Raw genomic sequence first — 23705 nt, 5'->3', positions numbered from 1 at the left:
CCCTGTATACACTAGATAAAGACAATAGATAAATCGCTTACACTGTGATTTAGGGTATAAAACATGGTCGTAGCTCAGGTGAGTCTCTGACACTAGATAAGGTTTGTCCAAGAAGTCACTGGATTTGTCGATAAACACTTTTTTGGAAAAAGTTGCTGTGTTAAATTAACACTAATTTTCAATACCACACTGAATGAATCACTCAGGGTTGCCATGTTTTCACAGCAGAACCCATTTAATTCCTACTCAGAACTAATCCAAAACTAGCTCAATCACGTTTCGGAGGTTGTCTCCCAGTAAAAATTGCATATACCTGCTTTTTGGTGGGGTTCTCCTGGTAAAATTCACATTCCATGAGCTAAATATCACATTTCTGGGATCGCGGACATTAAAAACAACCCGCGGCAACAATGTGAAAGTAGCCCAATTCTGCAGGAAAACTTGGTTTGGCAACACTGTTGCCACAAGTTGAAGCGACTCCAATAACTTCATATTTATCCCCTGGAATGCAAATTTACCAGGGACGCCCCTTGAAACACCATTGGGCTAGTTATAAGTAGTAATTGTGCGGGTTTTGTTGTGAAAACCTATCTACCCTTGCTCACACCTACCTGCATAACAATGTAACCTGCAGTAAGCGCTGCTATCTGGAGCGCCTAAAACACTAACAGAGATATTCAAAAAGTAAGCAGTCCTAATGCCAGTTACAATGCTCAGCCAAATAACTTGAAATACAAAATAAAAGCAAAACTATTCCTGGCGGCTGAAAATATTGTCAAAAAACTTGTCAGGCTAGGTGTTAACTACTATAGTATTTCGTAAACACAAAAAAATTAGACTGTGAGAAAATAAATGTTTTATATTCACAGTTATTCACACAGTAAAATAATCATATCAGGAACACATAACCTCTCACACCTCCTATGGATCATGCTTACACCCATTTCACAAGCCAAAAGTGCAAACTTGTGCTCAGTATAATGCATATACTGTATAAAGCTGATTTAATACACAATTAATATAAAACAGTTAGAACAAGTACGAGTAGATCCTCACTGCCAACAATTAGAGAACTGGAGTAGTTTTGAAAGCCATAAGCTTTAACAGAAGTAGTGACTATATTAAGTATGATACAGAAACTTCAGTACTCATATTGTAAAAACGGATAAAAGTCCTGCATCATTGCTGGTTGCTCTGCTCATTCTTAAGCATAATTTCCCTCCGGCATGACATTAAAATTGTGTAGTGGTAAGAAAGACTTTCTTTTCTTCATAATAATGTACTGAAAAACTATTTGGCTGGACCAGATTTATCACTCTGGTTATATTAATAGTGACAACGGAACTGCATATAAAGTCTATGTGTTCTGATATGCTCTTCAATCGGTCAGCAGCAGGAGTTGCTGGGAGTCCTCAGGAACGGCCCGGCTCAGGATGGAGTACCATGGAGCTCCAGCCGCAGGAGGAGAAGAGGGGGAAGGTGTGGGAGGAGCAGCTGCCCTCAATCCAGAAGCTGCACCGCTGGTCAGCCTAACCCTCTCTTTTAAGATCTAAAAAGGATACAACCCTTTATTTGAGAAAGGGCACTCAAAACCATCAAATTTACTGACTTAATTGTCATACACATCATTTCAGTTTCATCTATATGTATTCTATGTATGATTGCATTGATTTGATTGATTGATTGTAAAACAAATACTGCTAGGTAGAATAATATTTGGGTCATTCTGTGTTGCTCAAATTCAGAGGTCCCTGGCTCAAATTTTTGATTTTGCTAATTTTTTTTTTGAAAAAAGATAAACATTTATAGTGATGAAAGACAAAACGTTACATGTCATGGTCATGGATAAAGATTTACTGAGCAATCCACTATTTTGGAGAGGGGGTAAAAATGGCAATTTTCACCTGAGAATCAGAGCCAAATTACAAGACTTTAGAAAGATAGCAGCATCATAATGTTATTTTTACACAGGGATTGGTAGGTAGTAAGCCAGGTGCCAATAGTGACCATTCCAAAAAGTTTGCATGTCTGTAACTCTGCAACCAGGTGGGGTAAATCTTGCTTAATTGATGTGAATGCATTGTGTGGCGAAAGCAGTCGCTTTTCCCTATGAGGCCTGTGATTTGTTTCAAACATTTTACAATACTGCTTGTTTTAACTCTTGGTAGTTTAAGAAGCTATTAAAGTCCCTCCTCCAAATATACCTGAAACTGATTCAAATATAGAATCTTATGAATATGTGCCTGACCATTTCAGTACATTTCTAGTTTCAACATTATTTATACTTTAGACAGTCTGCTTTAAATACAATAAGCATTAGCTGTGTGCAAAGTGACCAACATTTGGTTTTCAACCACTGAAAATGGGTAATTCAACAATCTGGACATGTGGCCTCTTTGAGGTCCCCATATATCTGGGACTGAATGTTGTAGGGCCTTGAAAATGCAGATTCCAAAAGTAAAGTTTATTAAGAACCAGAATCTAAAAATCATATTGCAATATCTTTAATACTTCTTGAGTTACAGGCATGCAAACTTTGGAAAAAGAATGCTTATGGCACTCGGACAGGTATGCATGTTCAATGTAGTTGTCTTGACAGAAGAAAGCAACATACATTTCTAGTTTCAACATTTGACATTCCTCTTTAAATAAAAGAAGTTTTATATTTTTGCAAAGTGACCCACATTTGGTTTTTAAGTCAAGATTATTTATACAGCGCTTTTTACAATACAAGTTGTGTCAAAGCAACCTTACAGTATTAAAATAATAAAATAAAATGTCAATAATAATGCAAGAGTTCCATATTGCAACAAAGTCAAATTGGGAAGGACTCATCTGGTTCCCATGGCCTTGTGCCGGTGGCCGTTTTTGACCAATTGTGTACAATTGAAAGCTTTACTCATGGGGCCATACTGAGATTGCAGTATCTCTGGAATTAATTAAAAATGAAGATGCCAAAAGTAAAGTTTGTTAAGACCCAATATCTATAAGAGTATTAAGATAGCTTTAATACTTCCTGAGTTAAAGACATGCAAACTTTGGAGTAAAAACTTGAAAAGTGTTGTTTCCCCATTTTTGAATGATCACCATTGGCACAAAATGCAAAAAAGATCGCTAAAGTCAATAGATTTTACTAACAGACCTACCAATCTCTGTGTAAAAATAACATTATGATGCTGCCATCTTTCTGAAGTCATTTTTACACCCTTGTAAACAGGCTCTTAATCTAATCAAAATTGGCATTTTGACCAATTAGTGGATTATTCAGTAAATATTCATCCATGAAGTGTAATATTTTGGCTTTCACTACTATACATGTATATCTTTCGTCACAATTTTTTTTTTCCGTCATTCCGTGTCAAATCAAGCAAATTTCAAAAACTTCCCTTGTCAAATTTTTTATTTTGCTAATGTTTTTTTATTTTGCTAATGGGGAAAGATTAAAATGTATAGTGATGAAAGCCAAAATAATAAGTGTCATGGATGAATATTTACTGAATAATGCACTATTTTGTAGAGGGAGGTTAAAAGGCAATTTTACCTTAGATTCAGAGTCAAGTTACAGGGGGATAAAAATGACTTCAGAAAGATGGCAGCATCATTATCTTATTTTAACACAGAGATTGGTAGTTCTATTAGTAAAATCTGTTGACAAGCAATTCTTAGTTGCACTATGTGCCAATGGTGACCATTCAAAAATGGGGAAACAGCACTTTTCAAGTTTTTCTCCAAAGTTTGCATGCCTGTAACTCAAGAAGTAATAAAGATATTTTAATGCCCTTTTAGATAATGTGTCTTAACTAACTTTCTGTTTGGCATCTTTATTTTTATTGCCCTATGAGAATTAGTACCAGAGATATTGGAATTTTAATATGGCTCCCGGGTAAAGCGTTAAAATTTGCACATATTCAGTGGTCAACAACCAAATGTGGATCAGTTTGCAAAAATATGATACTTCTTTTCTTTCAATGAGGAATGTCTGAAGAACAAATGATGTTAAAACTAGAGATCTTGTTTCTTTCCATCAAGACAACTGCATTGAATATACCTGTCTGAGTGCCATAAATATTCTTTTTTCAAAGTGAGCCTATAACTCAAGAAGTATTAAAGATATCACAATATGATTTTAGTTCTTTATACACTTTTCTTTTAGAATCTTAATTTTCAAGGCTCTACATCATTCAGTCCCAGAGATATGGGGATCTCAATGAGACTCGATGTCCAGATTGTTGAATATTATCGATTTTTAGTGGTCAAAAACCAAACGTTGGTCACTCTGTGTACTGCAGATACTTATTTTATTTAAAGAACAATGTCTGAAGCAGAAATAATGTTGAAATTGTTTCCCTCTATCAAAACAATTAAAGATAACATTACCATGCTGGCATCTTTCTGAAGGCTCTGAATCTCAGGTGAAAAATAGCATTTTGACAAAATAGTGGATTACTCAGTAAATATTCATCCATGACATGTAATATTTTGGCTTTCATCAAGTTTTTGAAATTTGGTTGAATTGACATGGAATGACCCATTTTAAATCTTAAAACAATTACAAATGTATAAAATCTTTTCAATTGTGCATTTAATGGGCCAAAATAACTGTTGTTATCTCAAATAACAGGATTTGATAATAACAATACAGTGCACAAATGACAGTAAATGAAGTAAAATGAATGATTTGAAGTCAGTGTGCACTAACCTGCCGAAGTCTGTCCGCGTACCGTTGATCTGGTTCTGAAGGTTGTTTATCTGGTACTGGCACTTTCCAGCGGTCCATTTCTGCCCTCAGTTCCGCAACATCTAGCAGTACCACAGGGTCCAGTGCATTGCTGTTTATTAGCTCCACCAGAAACTCTTTATAATGTACCCTAAAAGTGAGCATAACATCTCTTGAGTTTGTTGTATCTATGGAAGAACAGTTCAGTGAATGCATTTAGTGAATAATCAGAGCAAGCGTTTCTTACGTGCAGTAACCACTGTACTCTGGAAGAGCTGGTCGTCCACATGGCTCCTCCTTGACAGCTCCTGATTCTTGGAACTCCATTACACCACAAATACCTATAAGAGACAGATAATTTGTGTTCCGAGGATAAACAAAGGTCTTAACGATTTTGGAACGACGGGTGAGTAATGTCAAAAAATAGATATACCTTTAGAGTGTCTCCCTGCTGTATTTTTGGGGCTGAACATGAGGGGATGTGATACCCCATAGTGCTGAAAAGATAAATAAAAGTCGTTTAGCCAGTTGAACCATGGTAGGGTATAATGGCTAGATCAAAGTAAAGACGTCTGTTACCTGAAGCAGGGTCCGTAGTCTCTGGACACTCCAGTCTCTCAGATGATAAAGGCAGTTTCGAGGGTGATGAGCATGTAACCCCTTAGCTCTGCACTCGATAGAAAAATTACAGGCCTGCGAGGACAACATATGCTCATTAATTGATACAGAGCTCTGAGGTAACTATAATGATGACTGCAGAGAAGTAAACTTACAGAGCCTTGTTTAAAAGGCTGACTGCATCCTCCACAGAATTCGTGCTGGCACTGAGTGCATCTGAAATGCAAACAGCCTCCTCTGGCCAGGAAGAAGCGAAATTTGCATTTTGGGCAGTCTGAAAAGGGCAAGGAGAACGTTACAACCTTGGAAAGTGTCAATGAGACACTTTGAACCAAGAAGCTTTAGTAAGAGTTTTTGTTTTACCTATTTTATTCCTGCTGAGGAGCTGCTCCAGCCTTGAGTTTTGGTACTCGGGGCTGTTGAGTTGCTCCCATTCTTTGAACTTCTCACATGAGATTCCTTCATGCTGTGGAGCCCACTAGACAACAAACATCCAGAACAACAGCCTCCATCAATATGAGATTACAAGTAACCCACAATGCAGGGGCTCAACAGTAAGAATTACTTAGTTCGGATGTTTACTTGTCTGGCCAACATACTCAATAACTCAACATTCTGCATTTTATTTCTAGAATGTTTGTTTAGTATGTTTCAAATTTTTTCTAGAATAATATTCACTTTAATTTAAAGGGTTAGCTCACCCAAGAATGAAAATTCTGTCATTAATTACTCACCCTCATGTTGTTCCAAACCCGTAAGACCTTTGTTCATCTTGGGAACACAAATTAAGATATTTTTGATGAAACCTGAGAGCTTTCTGACTCTCCCATAGACAGCAACGCAACTGAAACACTCAAGACCCAGAAAGGTAGTAAGGAGATCGATAAAATAGTCCATGTTACATAAGTGGTTCAACCGTAATTTGAAATATTCTGGTTCATATAAGTAAGGCTGGGAAGAAATTGCAAGTCATTCTCTCTGTACACTACCAGTCAAAAGTTTTTGAACAGTATGATTTGAAATGTTTTTTAAAGAAGACTTTTCTGCTCACCAAGCCTGCATTTACTTGATCCAAAGTACAGCAAAAACAGTAGAATTTTTAAATATTTTTACTATTTAAAATAACTGTTTTCTATTTGAATATATTTGAAAATATATCAAAACAAAATTTTCACCATCATCACTGAAGTCTTCAGTGATTTGCTGTTCAAGAAACATTTTTTATTACTATTATTAATATTTAAAACGTACAAGTACATTTTTAGGATTCTTTGATGAATAGAAAGATCCAAAGATCAGCATTTGTCTGAAATAAAAAGCTTTTGCAACATTATACACAATACCATTCAAAATCTTGAAGTCAGATTTGTTTCTTTGCAAAGGAAATTATAGAAATTAATACTTTTATTTAGCAAGGATGTTTTAAATTGATCAAAAGTAATGATTAAGTAATGATTAAGTAAGTAAGTGTATAATGTTACAATTTTTTTTATTTCAGATAAATGCTGTTCTTTTGAACATTCTATTCATCAAAGAAACCTGAAAAAATTCTACTCAGCTGTTTTTAACATAATAATAATAATAGATGTGTTTTTGAGCAGCAAATCAGCATATTAGAATGATTTCTGAAGGATCACGTGACTGGATAAATGATACCAAAAATTCAGCTTTGAAATCACAGGAATAAATTACAATATATTCAAATAGAAAACAGTTATTTTAAATAGTAAAAATATATCAACATTTTACTGTTGTTGTATTTTGGATTAAAGACATGCAGGTGAGCAGAAGAGACTGCTCTAAAAAACATTAAAAATCTTACGGTTAAAATTTTTTTGACTGGTAGTGTACAGTGTGCATGTTCCTCTGCTTGTAAACAAGGCACAGTGTATCCAGGTTCTACATCAGAACGCCAGCTCAAATGTATGCATCATGGTACTTTCCTGAACGTGCAATGAGGACTGACACGGAAGAGAAGAAATTGTTAAATTAAGTCATTATTTTTGTTTTCTTTGCACACAAAAAGTATCCTCGAAGCTTCATAACATTACAGTTGAACCCTGGACTATTTTAATAATGTCCTTACTACCTTTCTGGGCCTTGAACGTTTTAGTTGCATTGCTGTCTATGCAGGGTCAGAAAGCTCTTGGATTTCATCAAAAATATTTTAATTTGTGTTCCGAAGATGAACTAAGTCTTACGAGTTTGGAACAACATGAGAGTGAATAATTAATGTCAGAATTTTCATTTTTAAGTGAACTATCCCTTTAAAGTTATACCTGCAAAGTTTACAGCTTCATGACTGATACAAATTTTGGTTGAAAGACTAAGGCACATGATGCAAAGCATTGTGGTTTGTACAGGCAAAACCTACCGGCCTTTTACATTGAAAGCATGTGCTTTTCCCACAGCTGGGGCAGTCCATTCTCAGCCTGTCTGCTTCATGAAGGAGCCCAAAGCAACACTAAAAAAACAAAGAAGGCTTTACAAAAATATAAACAGACAGAAATCGCTATCATGTTTAGATCTGAAATGATACTGTATAAATATCTGTGCATAACAGAACTTACATGTGCACACCAGCGGAAGTTGGGCATTTCCTGCAGTGCCTGGTCTCTGAGCTTTCTCTGGAAGAGCTCATGGATCTGGGGGTCCAGATAATACCTGATCTACACATATAAAATGATTTACAGTTAGTCATATATTCAATATTCAATTTCATAAGGGCTAACAAAAGCATGTTTGGAGCTCCACACCTGTGTGTCGAGTAGGCTGAAGTACTCCATAGACTCCTCCCTGCGGCCTCTTTGTACATCGGGAAGATTACAGAGGGGACAAACAGCATGTACTATATTCTTTTCCTTAATGACAGAGGAGAAGTACTTCTTAAAACAGCTCTCACAGAATGTACAACAGCAGTGTGTCATGGTGATCATCTGAAAAAAGAAAAGAGAAGCAGATGCAACATTTAGGATTGAAAGATAGCCTGCTGTGTATTATCCACATGTGTAAAATAATATGACATAACTAATCAGGACTCAACAATAAGGATGGCTGATGTGATGTCTTAGGATTGGAGAGATAGAGTTTTATATAAAATATACAATGCAAAATAAAATAAAATGTAATGGCCCTGAGAAATGAACAAGTACTAAAAATGCATTAATCATAATTATTTAATTACCTTATAATAATAAATACTATAATAATCTATAATCAATCAATTTATGATCACAAAAGCTGCATTTATTCTATTAAAAATACAGTAAAACTAAATTATTATTGTTAAATATTACTACAATTTAAAATATCTGTGCAATTTATTCCTGTGATGGCAAAGCAAAATTTTCAGCATCATTACACCAGTCTTCAGTGTAACATGATCCTTCAGAAATCATTCTAAAATGCAGATTTGGTGCTCAAGAAACATTTTTTTTTTAAATATAAAACAAAATATTTTTAACAATAAATATTTTGAAGAATCCTTAGATTAACAGAAGTTCAAAAACAGCATTGATTAAAAATGTGTATCTTTTGTAACATTATAAATATCTTTATTGTTACTGTTTTGATCAAATTAATGCATCCCTTGCCTTGATAAATAAAAGTGTTAATTTAAGTTAAAAATATCTTATGGACCCCAAACTTTTGAACAGTAGTTTGTTGATTATTATCATTAAAATATCAATAAAAATCATATAATGCACAATAATGTTAGGTACACTACCAGTCAGAAGTTTTTGAACAGTAAGATTTTTTATAAATCTTACTGTTCACTAAGCCTGCATTTATTTCATCCAAAGTACAGCAAAAACAGTAAAATGAAATGAAATATTTTACTATTTAAAATAAATGCTTTCTGTTTGCCTATGTTTTAAAATGTCATTTATTCCTGTGATTTCAAAGCTGAATTTTAGCATCATTACTCTAGTCACATAATCTTTCAGAAATCATTCTATTATTCTGATTTGCTGCTCAATAAACATTTATTATTATCATGTTGAAAACAGCTAAGCAGAATTTAAAAAAAAATCTTTTGTAAAATTATAAATGTCTTTATCATCACTTTTGATTCATTTAAAGCATCCTTGCTAAATAAAAATATTAATTATCAAATAAAGTTATACAGACTCCAAGCTTTTGAATGGTATAGTGTATAATGACAAAAGCTTTTTATATTAGATAAATGCTTACCTTTGGATCTTTCTATTCATCAAAGAATCCTGTGTTTAAATGTAAATCCATGTTTTAAATACTGTTAATAATAAAAAATGTTTCAGCAAATCAGCATATTAGAATGATTTCTGAAGGATCACGTGACACTGAAGACTGGAGTAATGATGCTGAAAATTTAGCTTTGATCACAGGAATAAATTTTAAAATATACTCAAATAGAAAACAGTTATTTTAAATAGTACAATTATTTGAAAATTGTACTGTTTTTGCTGTACTTGCAGGCTTGGTGAGCAGAAAAGACTTCTTTAAAAAAAAAAAAACTAAAATCTTACTGTTCGAAAACTTTTGACTGCATATTTTTAGGTCAAGAAAACAATTAATTTATTCTCACCCTGTTGAAGGATACTTGCTCCTGGCATATAGGGCAATCATGGCAGAGATATTTCAGAGCAGAGGGGAGGTCTCGGCACGACTGCACTGCTTCCAGGACATCTGTGGAGCTGAAACTGCACCCCTCCAGACTCAAGAGACTCCTGAACATCTCAGCTTTCTCACCTTGAACACCACCTGGGATCTGACAGCATGTTCTTTGTGTAGTGCAATCCTGTTCAAGATGAGTGAGTAAAAAATAGGTGAAGGGCTATCCTGATTTGGCTTCCTCTTACCTCCATGTCCTCAAACCTCTTCAGCTGAATAAGAAATTGCTGCTCATTAATGGTAATCACCCTGTCAGGCTGCCTCAGAACATGCTCTGCATCTGGAGAAAACACAAAAGTGAACAGTAAACATTTCACTGAAATAGTACATTTTTGTTTAGTGGAGGTTATCAGTGATGTCCCATAGTACCTCTCCAGTGTCTGAAGAGCACCCAAGCCTGGTCTGGCTGCGCTGCAGGGTATTTGACATCCAGAACCTCTCCTCCTGCATTCTGCCTCCGCTGGAAGAAGATAGTGAGCTTGTTCTTCATCTTGCTGGGAGAGACACCCACAGGAAGCTGGCTAACCACCACCTTGTGACGGTCGTCCACTAAGCCTGATTGAACTCCAGCACCACAATCCTGCCAAGCTCCTTCAGCATTATAAACATCTTCATGAAAAAAAATTAAAGTCTGTTTTAGTTCAGTACAACATATGCACTATTTTACTCAACGGAGGCCCCAGAAAATCTTTTTAAAGGGATAGTTCACCCAAAAATGAAAATTACCCCATGATTTACTCACCATGAAGCCACCCTGTATATGACTTCTTTCAGACAAATACAATTAGAGTTATATTAAAAAATGTCCTGACTCTTCCAATTTTTTTTTAGGGCAGCAAATGGGTGTTGAGGTTTTGAAGTCCAATAAAGTGCATCCATCTATCATAAAAAGTCCTCCACACATTTTTAGGGTGTTGATAAAGGCCTTCTGAAGCGAAGCGATGCATTTGTGAAAAAAAAAAAAATCCATATTTAAAACTTTATAAACCAGAATCTCTAGCTTCTGCTAACTGTTGTATGCAAGTTGTCCACTGTGTTTCCGCATTCGTCAATTCTACATTCTATGTCATCCGCTGGAACGCCACTCTCTCGTGAACGCATGTACGACTGTGGAAGCTATAGATTACAGTTTATAAAGTTTTAAATAAAGATATTTTCTTATGCAGATGCACTGATTTGCTTCAGAAGGCCTTTATTAAAGGAGAAGATCACTTTCAGAACAAAAATGTACAGATAATGTACTCACCCCATTGTCATCCAAGATGTTCATGCCTTTCTGTCTTAAGTCGTAAAAAATCATGTTTTTGAGGAAAACATTTCAGGATTTCTCTCCATATATTGGACTTCTACGGTGCCCCCGAGTTTGAACTTCCAAAATGCAGCTTCAGAGGGCTCTAATCGATCACAGGCGAGGAAAGAAGGGTCTTATCTAGCAAAACGATCGGCCATTTTCTAAAAAAAATTAAGATTTATATACCATCTAACCTCAAATGCTCGTCTTGTCTAGCTCTGTGTGTACTCTGTGTAGAGATTAAAAAGTATATAAATGTATTTTAGAAAATAACCCAACGTTTTGCTAGATAAGACCCTTATTCCTCAGCTGGGATCATTTAGAGCACTTTAAAGCTGCATTTAAAGTGCATTTTGGAAGTTCAAACTCGGGGGCACCATAGAAGTCCATTATATGGAGAGAAATCCTGAAATGTTTTCCTCAAAAAACATAATTTCTTTACGACTGAAGAAAGAAATACATGAACATCTTGGATGACAAGGGGGTGAGTACATTATCTGTAAATTTTTATTCGGAAAGTGGACTACGCCTTTAACCCCCTGGAGCCTTTGTTTAGTACTTTTTTATGATGGATGGATGCACTTTACTGTACTTCAAAATCTCAAAACTCATTCACTGCTATTATAAAGCTTGGAAGATCAAGGCTTTTGTATAGAAAAATGACTTCATTCATTGAGACTTAAGAACAATGTTGAATTATGTGTTTTTACCTTTCTCCCTGTTGCTCAATTGGTACATGTTGACAACTCGTTGTAATTGAAGGCTTTTGAACAGGTCGTCTATGTCATCAACATTAGAAGCATTGCTGGTGGGAGCTGAAGCAGAGATAATCCTTAATTAATTCAAATATTTATGAAGGGTGTTTTAAAATATTACAGTTGAATAATTTTTAAGAAACCCAAAAACATATTACCTGAGGCAGGAGAAATAAATGGGTTTGTTTGGTGGTTGGTCTCCAAAGCTTGCGCACCAAACGTGATCCCGAAATCCAGCAGCTCTTGCGTGTATGATCTCCTTACCCCGCTCATCTCTGTTTCACTGGCTTGATGCAGGTTTATCTGGGACTTTGTACTCTTGGGTAGACCTTGGAAAAGAAACTTTATGGTTAGCCAGGAATAGAAAACAAAAGTCTAAAACAATTTATGGCACTAAGCCAATAAATTTAAACAACAAATTAGATCAGCATGTTTTTTGCTTCCAAGATCAGGTTTCAGATTTATATATTTGATTTTATTTCAGCCAGTTGCGAAGGCAATATTTCTTTTTATCCATTTAGTTCAACTACATGTACTAAAATAACTAAAACTAAAATAAAAATGACATTGACATACACTAGCAGTCAAATTGTATAAGTTTTAAGTTTAAGTTAAAATTTTAGGTTGAAGTTTTTTTTTTTTTTAAGTAAGTACCTTAAGTTTTTTTTTTATAAAGTCTCTTCTGCTCATCAAGGCTGCATTTATTTGATCCAAAATACAGCAAAAGCAGTAATATTGTGAAATATTTCTACTATTTAAAATAACTGCTTTATATTTAAATATATTTTAAAATGTAATTTATTGCTGTGATCAAAGCTAAATTGGCAAAAATCATTCTAATATGCTGATTTATTATTATTATTATCAATAATTAAAACATTTTTTTTCAGGATTCTTTCATGGATAGAAAGATTCAAAGATTAGCATGGATATTTAAAATTGATCAAAAGTGATCAAAAAGACATTTATAATGTTACAAAAAAAATTCTATTTCAGATAAATGCTGTTCTTCTGAACTTTCTATTCATCAAAAAAACTGAAAAAAATTCTACATAATAATAAATGTTTATTTGCTGCGGTTTTTTGAACAGAAAATCAAAATATTAGAATAATTTCTGAAGGATCATGTGACTGGAGTAATGATGCTAAAAATTCTGGGACTGGTGAGCAGAACAAAAAACACTGAAAATCGTAACTGTCCAAAAAACTTTTGACTGGTAGTGTATGTAAAAAAATAATCAAATGACAAAAACACAACAAAATTACTAAATCTAACATAAAAATAAAAACTAATTCAAAGTATTCATAAAACTATGAGTATCTCAGCGACATTAAAACTGGTATATAGAAAGTACAAAATATTTTTCATAAAACTGAAAATCTGAAATAGTGAACAATTCAGGCAAGACTAGTATTCAGCAGAAAATCAATCTTTACTGTTGTTGGCATGCTGAGGCAAAGATGAGACGGACGCTCCATGTTGAGCTGTTGACATTTTTTGCACTGAACTGCTGCCTGTATGTGGCCAGCTGCAGCACAAACAAACAAAAAAGAAGACTGGAGATTACATCAGTATCCACTGATCATTACAAAACTGAGAAACTAGTTTCAAACACTTTTGATAAGAATGACTGAACTCAAACAAGCACTGACCTGCCATAGGATGAAACAGGATTCGGTTGAACTACCAGTTCAGCCTGCAGGGGTTTTCCTTGAGAATGTAGCGGAGGGGTTCTGACTGGATAGGTGGCAAAAAGAGGAGTTTCACGCTGAAAGGCAGCAATCATTTCTTCCAGAACTATTGACAAGTTCGACCAGCCCTGAAATCAAACGTTCGAATCCAAAATGAAATATATAAATGAATAACTTCAAATAAGAAAATGTGTAATAACTAACTGACTTACAATCTTCCAGTTGCTGAGACAGTGGAGAAGAACGCGGCCATTGGCATCAACATTGCTGCTTTTAGAATTGATGATCATGGAGGGTGAAGGGCAGACAAAACACCTGGGTGGGTTTTTGGGATGGGTCTCATGGATCCAGATGCAAACAGGAATGTTGTACGTAGCACCTTTGTAACAACATGATATATGAGTTTCAGTTAGTGGAAAGCAATTACAAACACTGGAATTAATTATAGGTTACAGTAAAGCTACTAAAACCAGTTACCTTCATATGGTACAGGAACGGTGCCACCCAAATAAACCAACTTCTTTTTATCATTGTTGGGATAGACTGTAGAAAGAGAAGAGAGCTGAACTCAGGAAATACACATGAAAGAAAATATGCACAGGTAAGCAAAAAGTCTACACTTGTTTTGAACGATTTTTTATGGAATATGAATATTTCTTAGCGTGCATTTAGTTTTAAAAGTCTATTTTAGCATCTACTTTATTTTTTCCATAAGAGTGGGTGCGGCCATTTGTAAACCTAATGGGTCTGGCTTCTGGTGTCATTTGCTTCCAGTTATTTTTAGCTGTACAAACAGCTTGTGTTGCTGCTTGATATTGCAAACTGGTGTGTCTTACCATATATTTTTTAATGAATTATCTTAATTATGAAAACACTGGTTTGTAGTACAAACAGTTTTACTGTTTACTGCGCTTTGCTATTCTTCTCGTTATTTCCTTACAGCAGCTAATGAACTGAAAGTCTTGCACATACACAGAAAATGGCATATTTTTGCATTGAAAAAGGCACAAACAAGGCTCATTCGTATCAAAAATGATAACCATGATGATAACTACATTATAGTTCAAAGGTTTGGGGTCAGTAAGACTTAAAAAAATAAATTAACATAAATAAATAAATACTTTTAATCAGCAAGGACACATTAAAATTCTCAAATGACAGTAGAGACATTCATAATTTTATAAAAGTATTTGAAAAATAAGCAAATAATCTATTTTAAATAAATGCTGTTCTTTTGAACTTTCTATTCATCAAAGAATCCTGAAAAAGCATCACAACTTAGTGAATACTACTGAACATTACTTAGGGGAAAATAAACCAATTGTGGGTTATGTAGACTATTATAGACCTTATATAGCAAAATATAATTATGAAACACAAAGAAATTCATGGAACAGCAAATATGTAAAAGGTAACATAGAGAGGTTACATAAAACTAATGTTTTGGCAAACAATTTTTTTTAGATTATTACATTGTTTACATTTTTTTTTAAATATCAATCTATGTGATAACTTGCCCTGATCTGACAATAAAGAAATTTGGTTAAAACTTTCCTTGTGGTTCTGTTGTGTTCACTGTCATAGCAAAAATGTATGATATTGAAGTGTCAGTGTAGAATTCACAAACATATTAAGACAAACCACTGCTAGAGGAAAGACACATTTCTGTAATTGGACCTAGTTATCAAGACAACTAGCTCCCAATTAGCTCCTATTAAAGGAGAGGTTTCACTTCCAGAATGACAATTTCCTGGTAATTTACTCACTCTCAAGCCCTCCAGGATTTTAATGTCTTTTGTCTTAAATCGAAAAGAAACTAAGGTTTTTGAGAAAACATTTTTCTCCATATAGTGGACTTCAATGGTGGCCAATAGGTTGCAGTTTCAGTGCAGCTTCAAAGGGCTCTACATGATCCCAGTTGAGGAATAAGGGTCTTATCTAGCAAAACGATTGGTCATCTTCAAAGAAAAATAAAAATTTATATACTTTAACCACAAATGCATTAGCATTACATAATCGTGCACACATGATGTAGGCGGAAGTACCAACCCAGTGTTTACAAAGCAAATGTGCAAAGAAATCAAACGCCCTTTACAAAAAAATTTGTTGAATGTTGAATGATTTTGAAGTTGGAGGAGAAAATGAGATTTGCTATACCCTACCTTTTTGAACCGAAGTACACAGATGAAGAACTAACCATGCGTGACTTTTCCAAGATGAAGACACACATGCGCATCGCAGAGCTAGTGCAAGATGAACAACTGTGGTTATATACATTTTTATTTTTTTAAGAAAATGGCCAATCGTTTCATCAGATAAGACCTTTATTCCATGGCTGGGATTGTGTAGAGCCTTTTAAAGCTGCACTGAAACTGCAATATGGACCTTCAACCTGTTGGCCACTAGGGGTGGGTATCGTTTGAATTTTATCGATTTCGATTCCGATTCCACTTATCGATTCCGATTCTTTTCGATTCCCAGTTTCGATTCTGATTTAGTAAAAAAAAAAAAAAAACAACAAACACAAAAGTCAAACATTAATATATTAAACATGTTTATTTTCAGTGCTAGCTTGCAACATATTATTTTATTACAGGGGTTCTCAACCTTTTTTATATCAGGGCCCCCTTCTTCTCGGGTCAATTTTGCAAGGCCCCCCTATGCCTGACATTTCCTCTAAAGTGTTTATTTTTGAAACTTTTTTTATTAACCTAAACATTTGTTTTGCCTTTTTATTTTTCTCCTGCATGTTATAAAAAAAAAAATCAAACAAACTTTAAATTAAAGCTATACTTTTGAATTTAAAAGAAAATCCTCTGCTCTAACTTTTTAACATGAATACACACATACAGATTTAAAGCACCTAAATTATTTAATTCAGACATTCTTCACAACTTCAGAGTACTCTTTCTTAAGTGACTGAATATCTACTGTTTGTATTTATTATAAAATAAACATATAAATGAAAAATACAGTAAATACATTGTAAATCTGTTTATGCTGGTGCTCATATGTGCTTAAACACCACTGACCCTTACAAGATCCACCTCTATGGGTAAGCATTCATTAAAAAAAACTCACAGGACATTCATTTTGAAAACTATGCAAATATTTTGAAATTTCACGCAAAAATACTATGGAGCAGAGCACCGAAAGCATGAATAGTTTGTGAATCAACAGCGGACTTATGCGTGCCTAATGTACGACTCCGATATACAAGAATGAACACATTAGGCACGCGCGAGTTCGTTACTATTACTCTGGTCATCTTTGCCTTTACATTACCGAGAGGGTTTGTTTCATGCAGCCAAGAGATAAAGTAGATACCTGTCTTCCCGCGGGGGTATAAGTGACTTTTATGTGGGCTTTTGCGGGACGAAATAACATATATTCCTTCTGGAGTGGGCGGGCGCAGGACTAAAATCCGTCCCTTGCAGATCTCTAAGATGAAGTTTGCGTGCAGCGGTAGATTTGTCTTCGGTTTTTACAAAGCGTAGACACACTTTTAAACGCTTACCGTGATCCATCTTTTCGACTGATGTTTACATTACCACGTAAAGTCCTGGCAGATTGCACGCGCGGAAGGTCCTGGCAGATCACTAGATGAAAAAAATGCAACCAGGAATCGAAACGAGGAATCGAAATTTTAATATTATAACAAGTATCCGATTCTTTATCTTAAGTATCCGATTCCAGAATCGGAATCGATTTTCGATTCCCAACCCTATTGGCCACCATTGAAGAACATTATAGACCTTTTTCCTGAGTAAACGATGAGCGCCGCCATTACGAATTCTAGAGTCAGATTAGATGCTCTTCTGTTCCGGTCTCCATAGGAACCCATTCAAATAGCGTCGATCTGTTTTTAATGTAGCTAACGTCGGCAGTTTTGTGTCATTTACACACTTATTAAACTTTGAGGAGTGAGGCACTGACAAATGACGGTCATTGCGACATTGCAATGGTATGGCGCTATAGAGCCATGTGCTTTTTAAAAACATTTTAATAGGTTTAACATTAGATTAACAGCTCGGAATATACGCTTATTTGTCTAGCAACTCTGGAGACCGGAAATGTAAAACATTCTTCAGGTTAAGAGTCAGGCGTGACTTCCGCGTTCAGGAAAAATGTCTATATGGAGAAAATTCCTGGAATGCTTTCCTCAAAAAATTTAATTTCTTTGCGACTGAATAAAGAAAGACATGAGTATCTTGAATGACATGGGGGTGAGTAAATCAGGACATTTTTATTCTGGAAGTGAACCTGTCCTGTAATTCCCATAGAGTGAAATGACAGCCACACACCCATTTAACTACAGGTTCACAAACATATGTTGCCAGAGCCCTGGTGTGCTTTCAAAGATATACTTACGATAATAGTCCACATATAGCTGCAGGTGTGGGAAATCTGTCGACACATCTTTGATGTCATCAAGGACCTCATCCGGGTAACAGTAATTACACTATAAGGAAAATATAAAGATAGTGATCAGTAAACAAGAAGATCCGGATGCACCACAACCTAAACAAGACAAATTTAACATGGCAACCAATAACAGCCATTGTGTTTACAACAAAACTGTGGCAACCTGGTATTAATCACCACTACCAAAAACAAAGTAAACAAGAAAACAAGTAAACGACAAAATGACAGAAGATTCTGAAAGGAGAACCCATATTTTATAAGGGACTTTATCATGATTTCCGACCGGACAACTATACTAAATTAAGTAGTTCAGTATGTCATCCTTAATACACTACCGGTAATTAACGTATTAGCTAATGAACAATTACAGTCTGGTAAACCATAGCTTCCTCGCTAGTGTTGACAGTAAACCTACCTCGAGAAGTGTTTGATACTTCAGATCAGCTGTAACGCGCGACATCCTCTAACTGCACGAGCACTGCTCATGCATTCAGCGTCAAGTAATTTTACAATATAAGAGGGAAATCATATCTGTTGCTTCTTCCATCGCTTAAGTTTACATGTCATTCAGCCAGTTTTGGTTTCTTTTGCCTATGAACGTCACTACGTTCTCGTTGAAACTAAAAGTTCAAATCCGGCTGCAGTAGTCTGCCATATTGAGTGTGGCAGGAAGTTAGCTGTTTTTAGTTTCTCTTATGTATAATATTTATTTTTCAAGTAGTATTTGTTTTTCAGCCGAAGTGAATTTGTGTTTTAGAGAACGACACAGATATAGAGGGAAGGTCAAGCACATATTAAAAGGATATTCCTGATTGTAGAGCCTAATATGGACGTAAACAACGTCCATTTTTGCAGTACCGCTGGATGTCAGTATAACACATAGAATCTCTCCATCACTGCACTGGCGGTGCATCCCAATTCACAGAAAGAGAGAAAAAACAAGTGAACTGTGAAGTACTGAGCGGTTAAGAGTCAATATAGGTTTTGTATTTATCTGGGTCATTGTAGAAAGTCTTGTAGATTTTTGCTAAATAACGAACTTTTGTTTTTCACTAATAGAAACAAAACCCTCTATAAAACATAGAGTGCAAAATGTCACATTTTTTATAAAGTAAATAAAGAAAAGTAAATTCCACATTTAGTTGCAGGGGGGGAAATGCACATTGGAATATGTTTGCAATGTAATGTGCAACGAATACAGTTTAAGTCAAAAGTTTATATACACCTTGCAGAATCTACAAAATGTTATTTTACCAAAATAATAAAAAATGCATGTTATTTATTATTTAGTACTGACCTGAATAAGATATTATTATATAGTCAGCAAGAGAAAATAATAGTTAAATAAAAATGACCCTGTTCAAAAGTTTACATACACTTGATTTGTAATACTGTGTTGTTGTTTTTTAACAGTTAAACTACCTGCTGTTCTTCAGAAAAATCCTTTAGGTCCCACAAATTCTTTAGTTTTTCAGCATTTTTGTGTATTTGAACCCTTTCCAGCAATGACTGTATGGTTTTGAGATCATCTTTTCACACTGAGGACAACTGAGGGACTCATAATGCAACTATTTCATAAAGTTCAAACACTCACTGATGCTTCAGAATGAAACATGATGCAAGACCCGACGAGTATCTTCTATATTATCTTCTGAAGGGCAGTAATGAACTAAGAAAAATGTATACTTTGTATAAATGTATCTTTATTCTGTTTACACCCCTGGCTCTTAATGCATAATTTTTCCTTCTGGATCATCAGTGAACATTTGAACCTTCTGTAATAGTTGCATATGAGTCTCTCAGTTGTCCTCAGTGTGAAAAGATGGATCTCAAAATCGTACAGTCATTGTTGAAAAGGGTTCATATACACAAAATACTGAAAACCAAAGAATTTGTGGGATCTGAAGGACCTTTCTGAACAACAGAGGGCAGTTTAACAGTTCAGGACAAACAAGGAACTCATGGACAACTATCACTAAAAAAAAAAGAAAAGAAAAGAAAAAACACAGCTGTGGATAATTCAGGTAACAACACAGTATTAATAATCAAGTAAACTTTTGAATTGGGTCATTTTTATAAATTAAACTATTATTTTCTATTGTGGACTATATGTAAATGTCTTTTATCTGAAATATCTTATTCAGGTCAGTACTAAATAAAAAATACCATGCAATTTTGGAAGATCCCTCTTATTTTGTTAATAATTAACATTTTGTAGATTCTGTGAGGTGTATGTAAACTTTTGACTTTAGCTATAACAAAACTTGTATTATGAGGATACAAAGCTAAAACACAAAAGGTTATGTATTAAGGAATTATTTCGAATTAGCCTGATTTTTCTTTTTATAAATATCAACAAAACCTGAATCACAAAATTTAAATGTATTAATGATAACATTAATTAAAATGTAATGAAATAATAGATTTGCCTTTTTAAAACTTTTCAGGTAAAGATGTAAAACATTTTTATCCCCAGAATCAATAAAGATCATGCTTAAAACCTTAATAAAACCGTAATTGTATTTCCAAACTAATCTTCCTTCATAAAACAACTGTTCAAACATGAAAAAGAAAAAGTCTGATTTACTGCCTGTCTCATGGTTTTATATTGACAGACAGCATCTAGAATTTAAGCTCCATGTAGTTGGCCAAAACAATCTCGCGCTACCCTACTGAGATAACACCGACTAATTTTCTGACTTATTTCCCATCCTCCGAGTTCATTTTTTTCTGAACCCATGAGGTGACCAGAACGCAGAACTGAGTGGGTGGACAGACAGGCCACAGAAAAAAACTGTGATTTATGATGGAGAGGTAGAGATAAGAGAAGCAGTGAAACGAATGTAGTTGTCACTCAATTGTGATGGCATGACCCGGGTTTTCGCTGATGACAATGTCTACCTGCCATGTGTGATTATGCTATAGTGTGAAGGTGACCCCCAGGAGAATGAGCAAGTCCTCTGAAAGTGGGGCGAAGCATTGGGGAAATAGGCATTCTGATAGATGTTATCTTTTCATTTTTTTAGTACAATTTCAATGTCCTGTTCTTTCAGTTATTAAACCAGATGTTTATTCTTATTCTCTGAAATAGCCTTCTTCATTTTGATTGGTCAGTTTAAGCTTTCAGCAGTCCCAATCCACCTTTTTCTTTAACGCTGAAATACGCCTATGGGTGAGACTCAGTTCATTAGCCACTATAGGAAAATAATGAGAAGAATAACAATGTGCAGTAAATGGTAAAACAGTTTGCACTACAAACCAGTGTGTTCATAATTAAGATAATACATTAAAATAATATGGTAAGACACACCAATTTGCAATATCAAGCAGCAAAACAAGCTGTTTTGTACAGTTAAATATAGCTGGATGTGGATGAGACCGGAAGCCAGACACATTAAATTTACAAATGGCCACGTCCACTCTAACAATGCTTTACCAACTTAATTGTTTACTTCCTGTGAGACTTCTGATTCATTGATCGCTATAGGTAAATAGTGCAACAACTATTACAAACCAGATTTTTCATAATTATGATAAGAAATTAATACAACATGATCAAATACTAAACTGCAAGCAGTGTAACAGGATGTTCATGTACAGCAAAAATAACTGGAAGTGGCTGACACCGGAAGCCTCACACATTCAAGTTGCAAAAGAGTTGCCCCTGTGTACATGATAAAAATAACTAAACTGAAACAAGTGCTACTTTCATATCTCAAACCCATTTATACAAACACAGCCTGCACCATCTCAGTTATCGATTCTGAAGTGAAAATGATGGTGTTTGTCTTGCTTTATGCCCACTTGTAATGGACTATTTTTTCTTAGCGAAGATAAAAAACAATTCAAATATTGCATGTACACACATTCATTTATTTGGCAAATAGCCGATTAATAAGTACAGTCAGCCATTCATTATCACAAAATAAAGTCCTTCAGGCTCTGCGCCAGGGTGTATTTTGAGATAATGATCAAATGACTGTGCTTTGTCCATTACATATTTCATTTAAAAATGTCAGTGAGCCTGCTAACAAGATTGTTTTTTGCAAAGCATTCCAGGACACCATAAAGGTAATCGTTTCCCAGACACACTCTTGAAATCTTTGTGTGAGTCACCTGGTTGCAACAAAACAGCTTTCTCCAGCCAAGGTGAGATGGTCTCTCAGGTCCAGGCCTCATTGTGCCACTGCCCTACTTCCAGACAATGGAAGCACACTTCATTGCACAGGCTCTCCATGCATTTCACTTTGGCAACAGCAGGCCTTTTTCGCCATTGCCCCTGGAGTGAATTTACCCCAGCTGTGCATTAAGCCTCACAATTCCCCCTCTCTCATCACATACACGCACACAACCACAAAGTGCACACACAAGGCTTCACGGTCTTTATTGGTTCAGGGTTAGGCTGTACACAGCTGCCGCGCACACTTGAAGCCAGACTCAAACAGACCGATGCTGTCTCAGGGCCCATTTGAAAACCTCTCTGAGGTTCAATAATGGCGATGTTACTAGCAGCTAAGTCTCTTTGTCACATGTGAAGTTTTCCACATGAAAGTGGGCATGCGTTGCACACTCCTGCCTGGAAGGATATAAAAGTCCCGCAGGCATCAAGATCCCTTTAAATTAGTAGGCGTGCATGACTTTGTGGGGACTGAGAAAACTAAGCTATTGGTCCCCACCAAATTGCTTTAATTAAAACCTGGTGCAGGGTGGAGGGCTGTCAGGGTGGGACTGTGAAGTCAAAGCATTCCAAATGGAAAAGACCCCAAACTCCCTTTAACAAGCCTTTCGATCTACAAGCTTTAAAATAAAGCCGACAGATAGAGTTTCATGCATTGATTTATTACGTCGTGCACAAAGGCAGTTTCACAACTCAAAACCCGCACCTAATGTTTGTGCTATTTGCCAAGCCAACTTCTGTGGACAAGTAGTTTAAATAGTTAGAAATAAGGACTTAAAGAAATTTTGCAATGCGGAAGCAAACTATTTTCTGTAAGTGTGCAAGGCTTCCGATTCATTAGCAGTGTTATTAGTAGAAGAATAACCCTTTTGAAAAAAAACAGCATATGCTGGTTAGGTATGTTTTGATGCTGGGATGCTGGTTTTAGCTGGTTTATGCTGGTCCTTTGCTGGTTTATGCTGGTCTTTAGCTAGTTTATGCTGGTCCTTTGCTGGTTTGTGCTCGTTCTTAGCTGGTCATAAACCAGCAAAGGACCGGCTTAAACCAGCTAAGGGCCAGAATTAACCAGCAAAGGACCGGCTTAAACCAGCTAAGGACCAGCATTAACCAGCAAAGGACCAGCTTAAACCAGCAAAGGACCAGTATAAACCAGCTAAAACCAGCATCCCAGAATCAAACCATACCTAACCAGCATATGCTGGTTTTTTTAACAGGGAAGTGCAGGAAACAGTAAACCTATAGAGGGTTTGCACTTACGTCATGATTTAGTCAGTTACCTGGATGCACGGCCATATTGGTGATACTCAGATGTAAACAACATGCTAATTAATTCTGCTAATTTATGCTGTATAAACCATGTAAAAAACGTGTGGAAGC

General features: G+C 35.4%; 1 protein-coding gene across 2 annotated transcripts; it reads right to left on the bottom strand.

The window, feature by feature from the left end:
* Positions 1-843: 843 nt before the first annotated feature.
* On the bottom strand, positions 844-18745 carry LOC141344683 (uncharacterized). 2 transcript variants are annotated; one of them, XM_073849565.1, is made up of 21 exons: positions 18567-18745; positions 18098-18188; positions 14204-14269; positions 13939-14105; positions 13688-13854; positions 13472-13563; positions 12193-12363; positions 11990-12094; positions 10358-10597; positions 10177-10268; positions 9903-10085; positions 8092-8271; positions 7906-8004; positions 7710-7799; positions 5699-5813; positions 5491-5609; positions 5297-5410; positions 5151-5214; positions 4965-5058; positions 4700-4868; positions 844-1549 (listed from the first exon to the last, which is right to left on the bottom strand). In XM_073849565.1, the coding sequence occupies exons 1-21, from the start codon at positions 18609-18611 to the stop codon at positions 1379-1381; spliced, it is 2634 nt and encodes an 877-aa protein (XP_073705666.1). In that variant the 5' UTR covers positions 18612-18745; the 3' UTR covers positions 844-1378. The 2 variants fall into 2 exon arrangements, with proteins under 2 accessions (XP_073705666.1, XP_073705667.1); XM_073849566.1 differs by having other exon boundaries at positions 9903-10115; positions 10237-10268.
* Between the last annotated feature and the right edge of the window lie 4960 nt (positions 18746-23705).

The sequence above is a fragment of the Garra rufa genome, chromosome 10 (assembly GCF_049309525.1).
Source record: "Garra rufa chromosome 10, GarRuf1.0, whole genome shotgun sequence".
Classification (NCBI taxonomy): Eukaryota; Metazoa; Chordata; class Actinopteri; order Cypriniformes; family Cyprinidae; genus Garra; species Garra rufa.
This window is presented reverse-complemented; position numbering and strand designations above follow the sequence as displayed.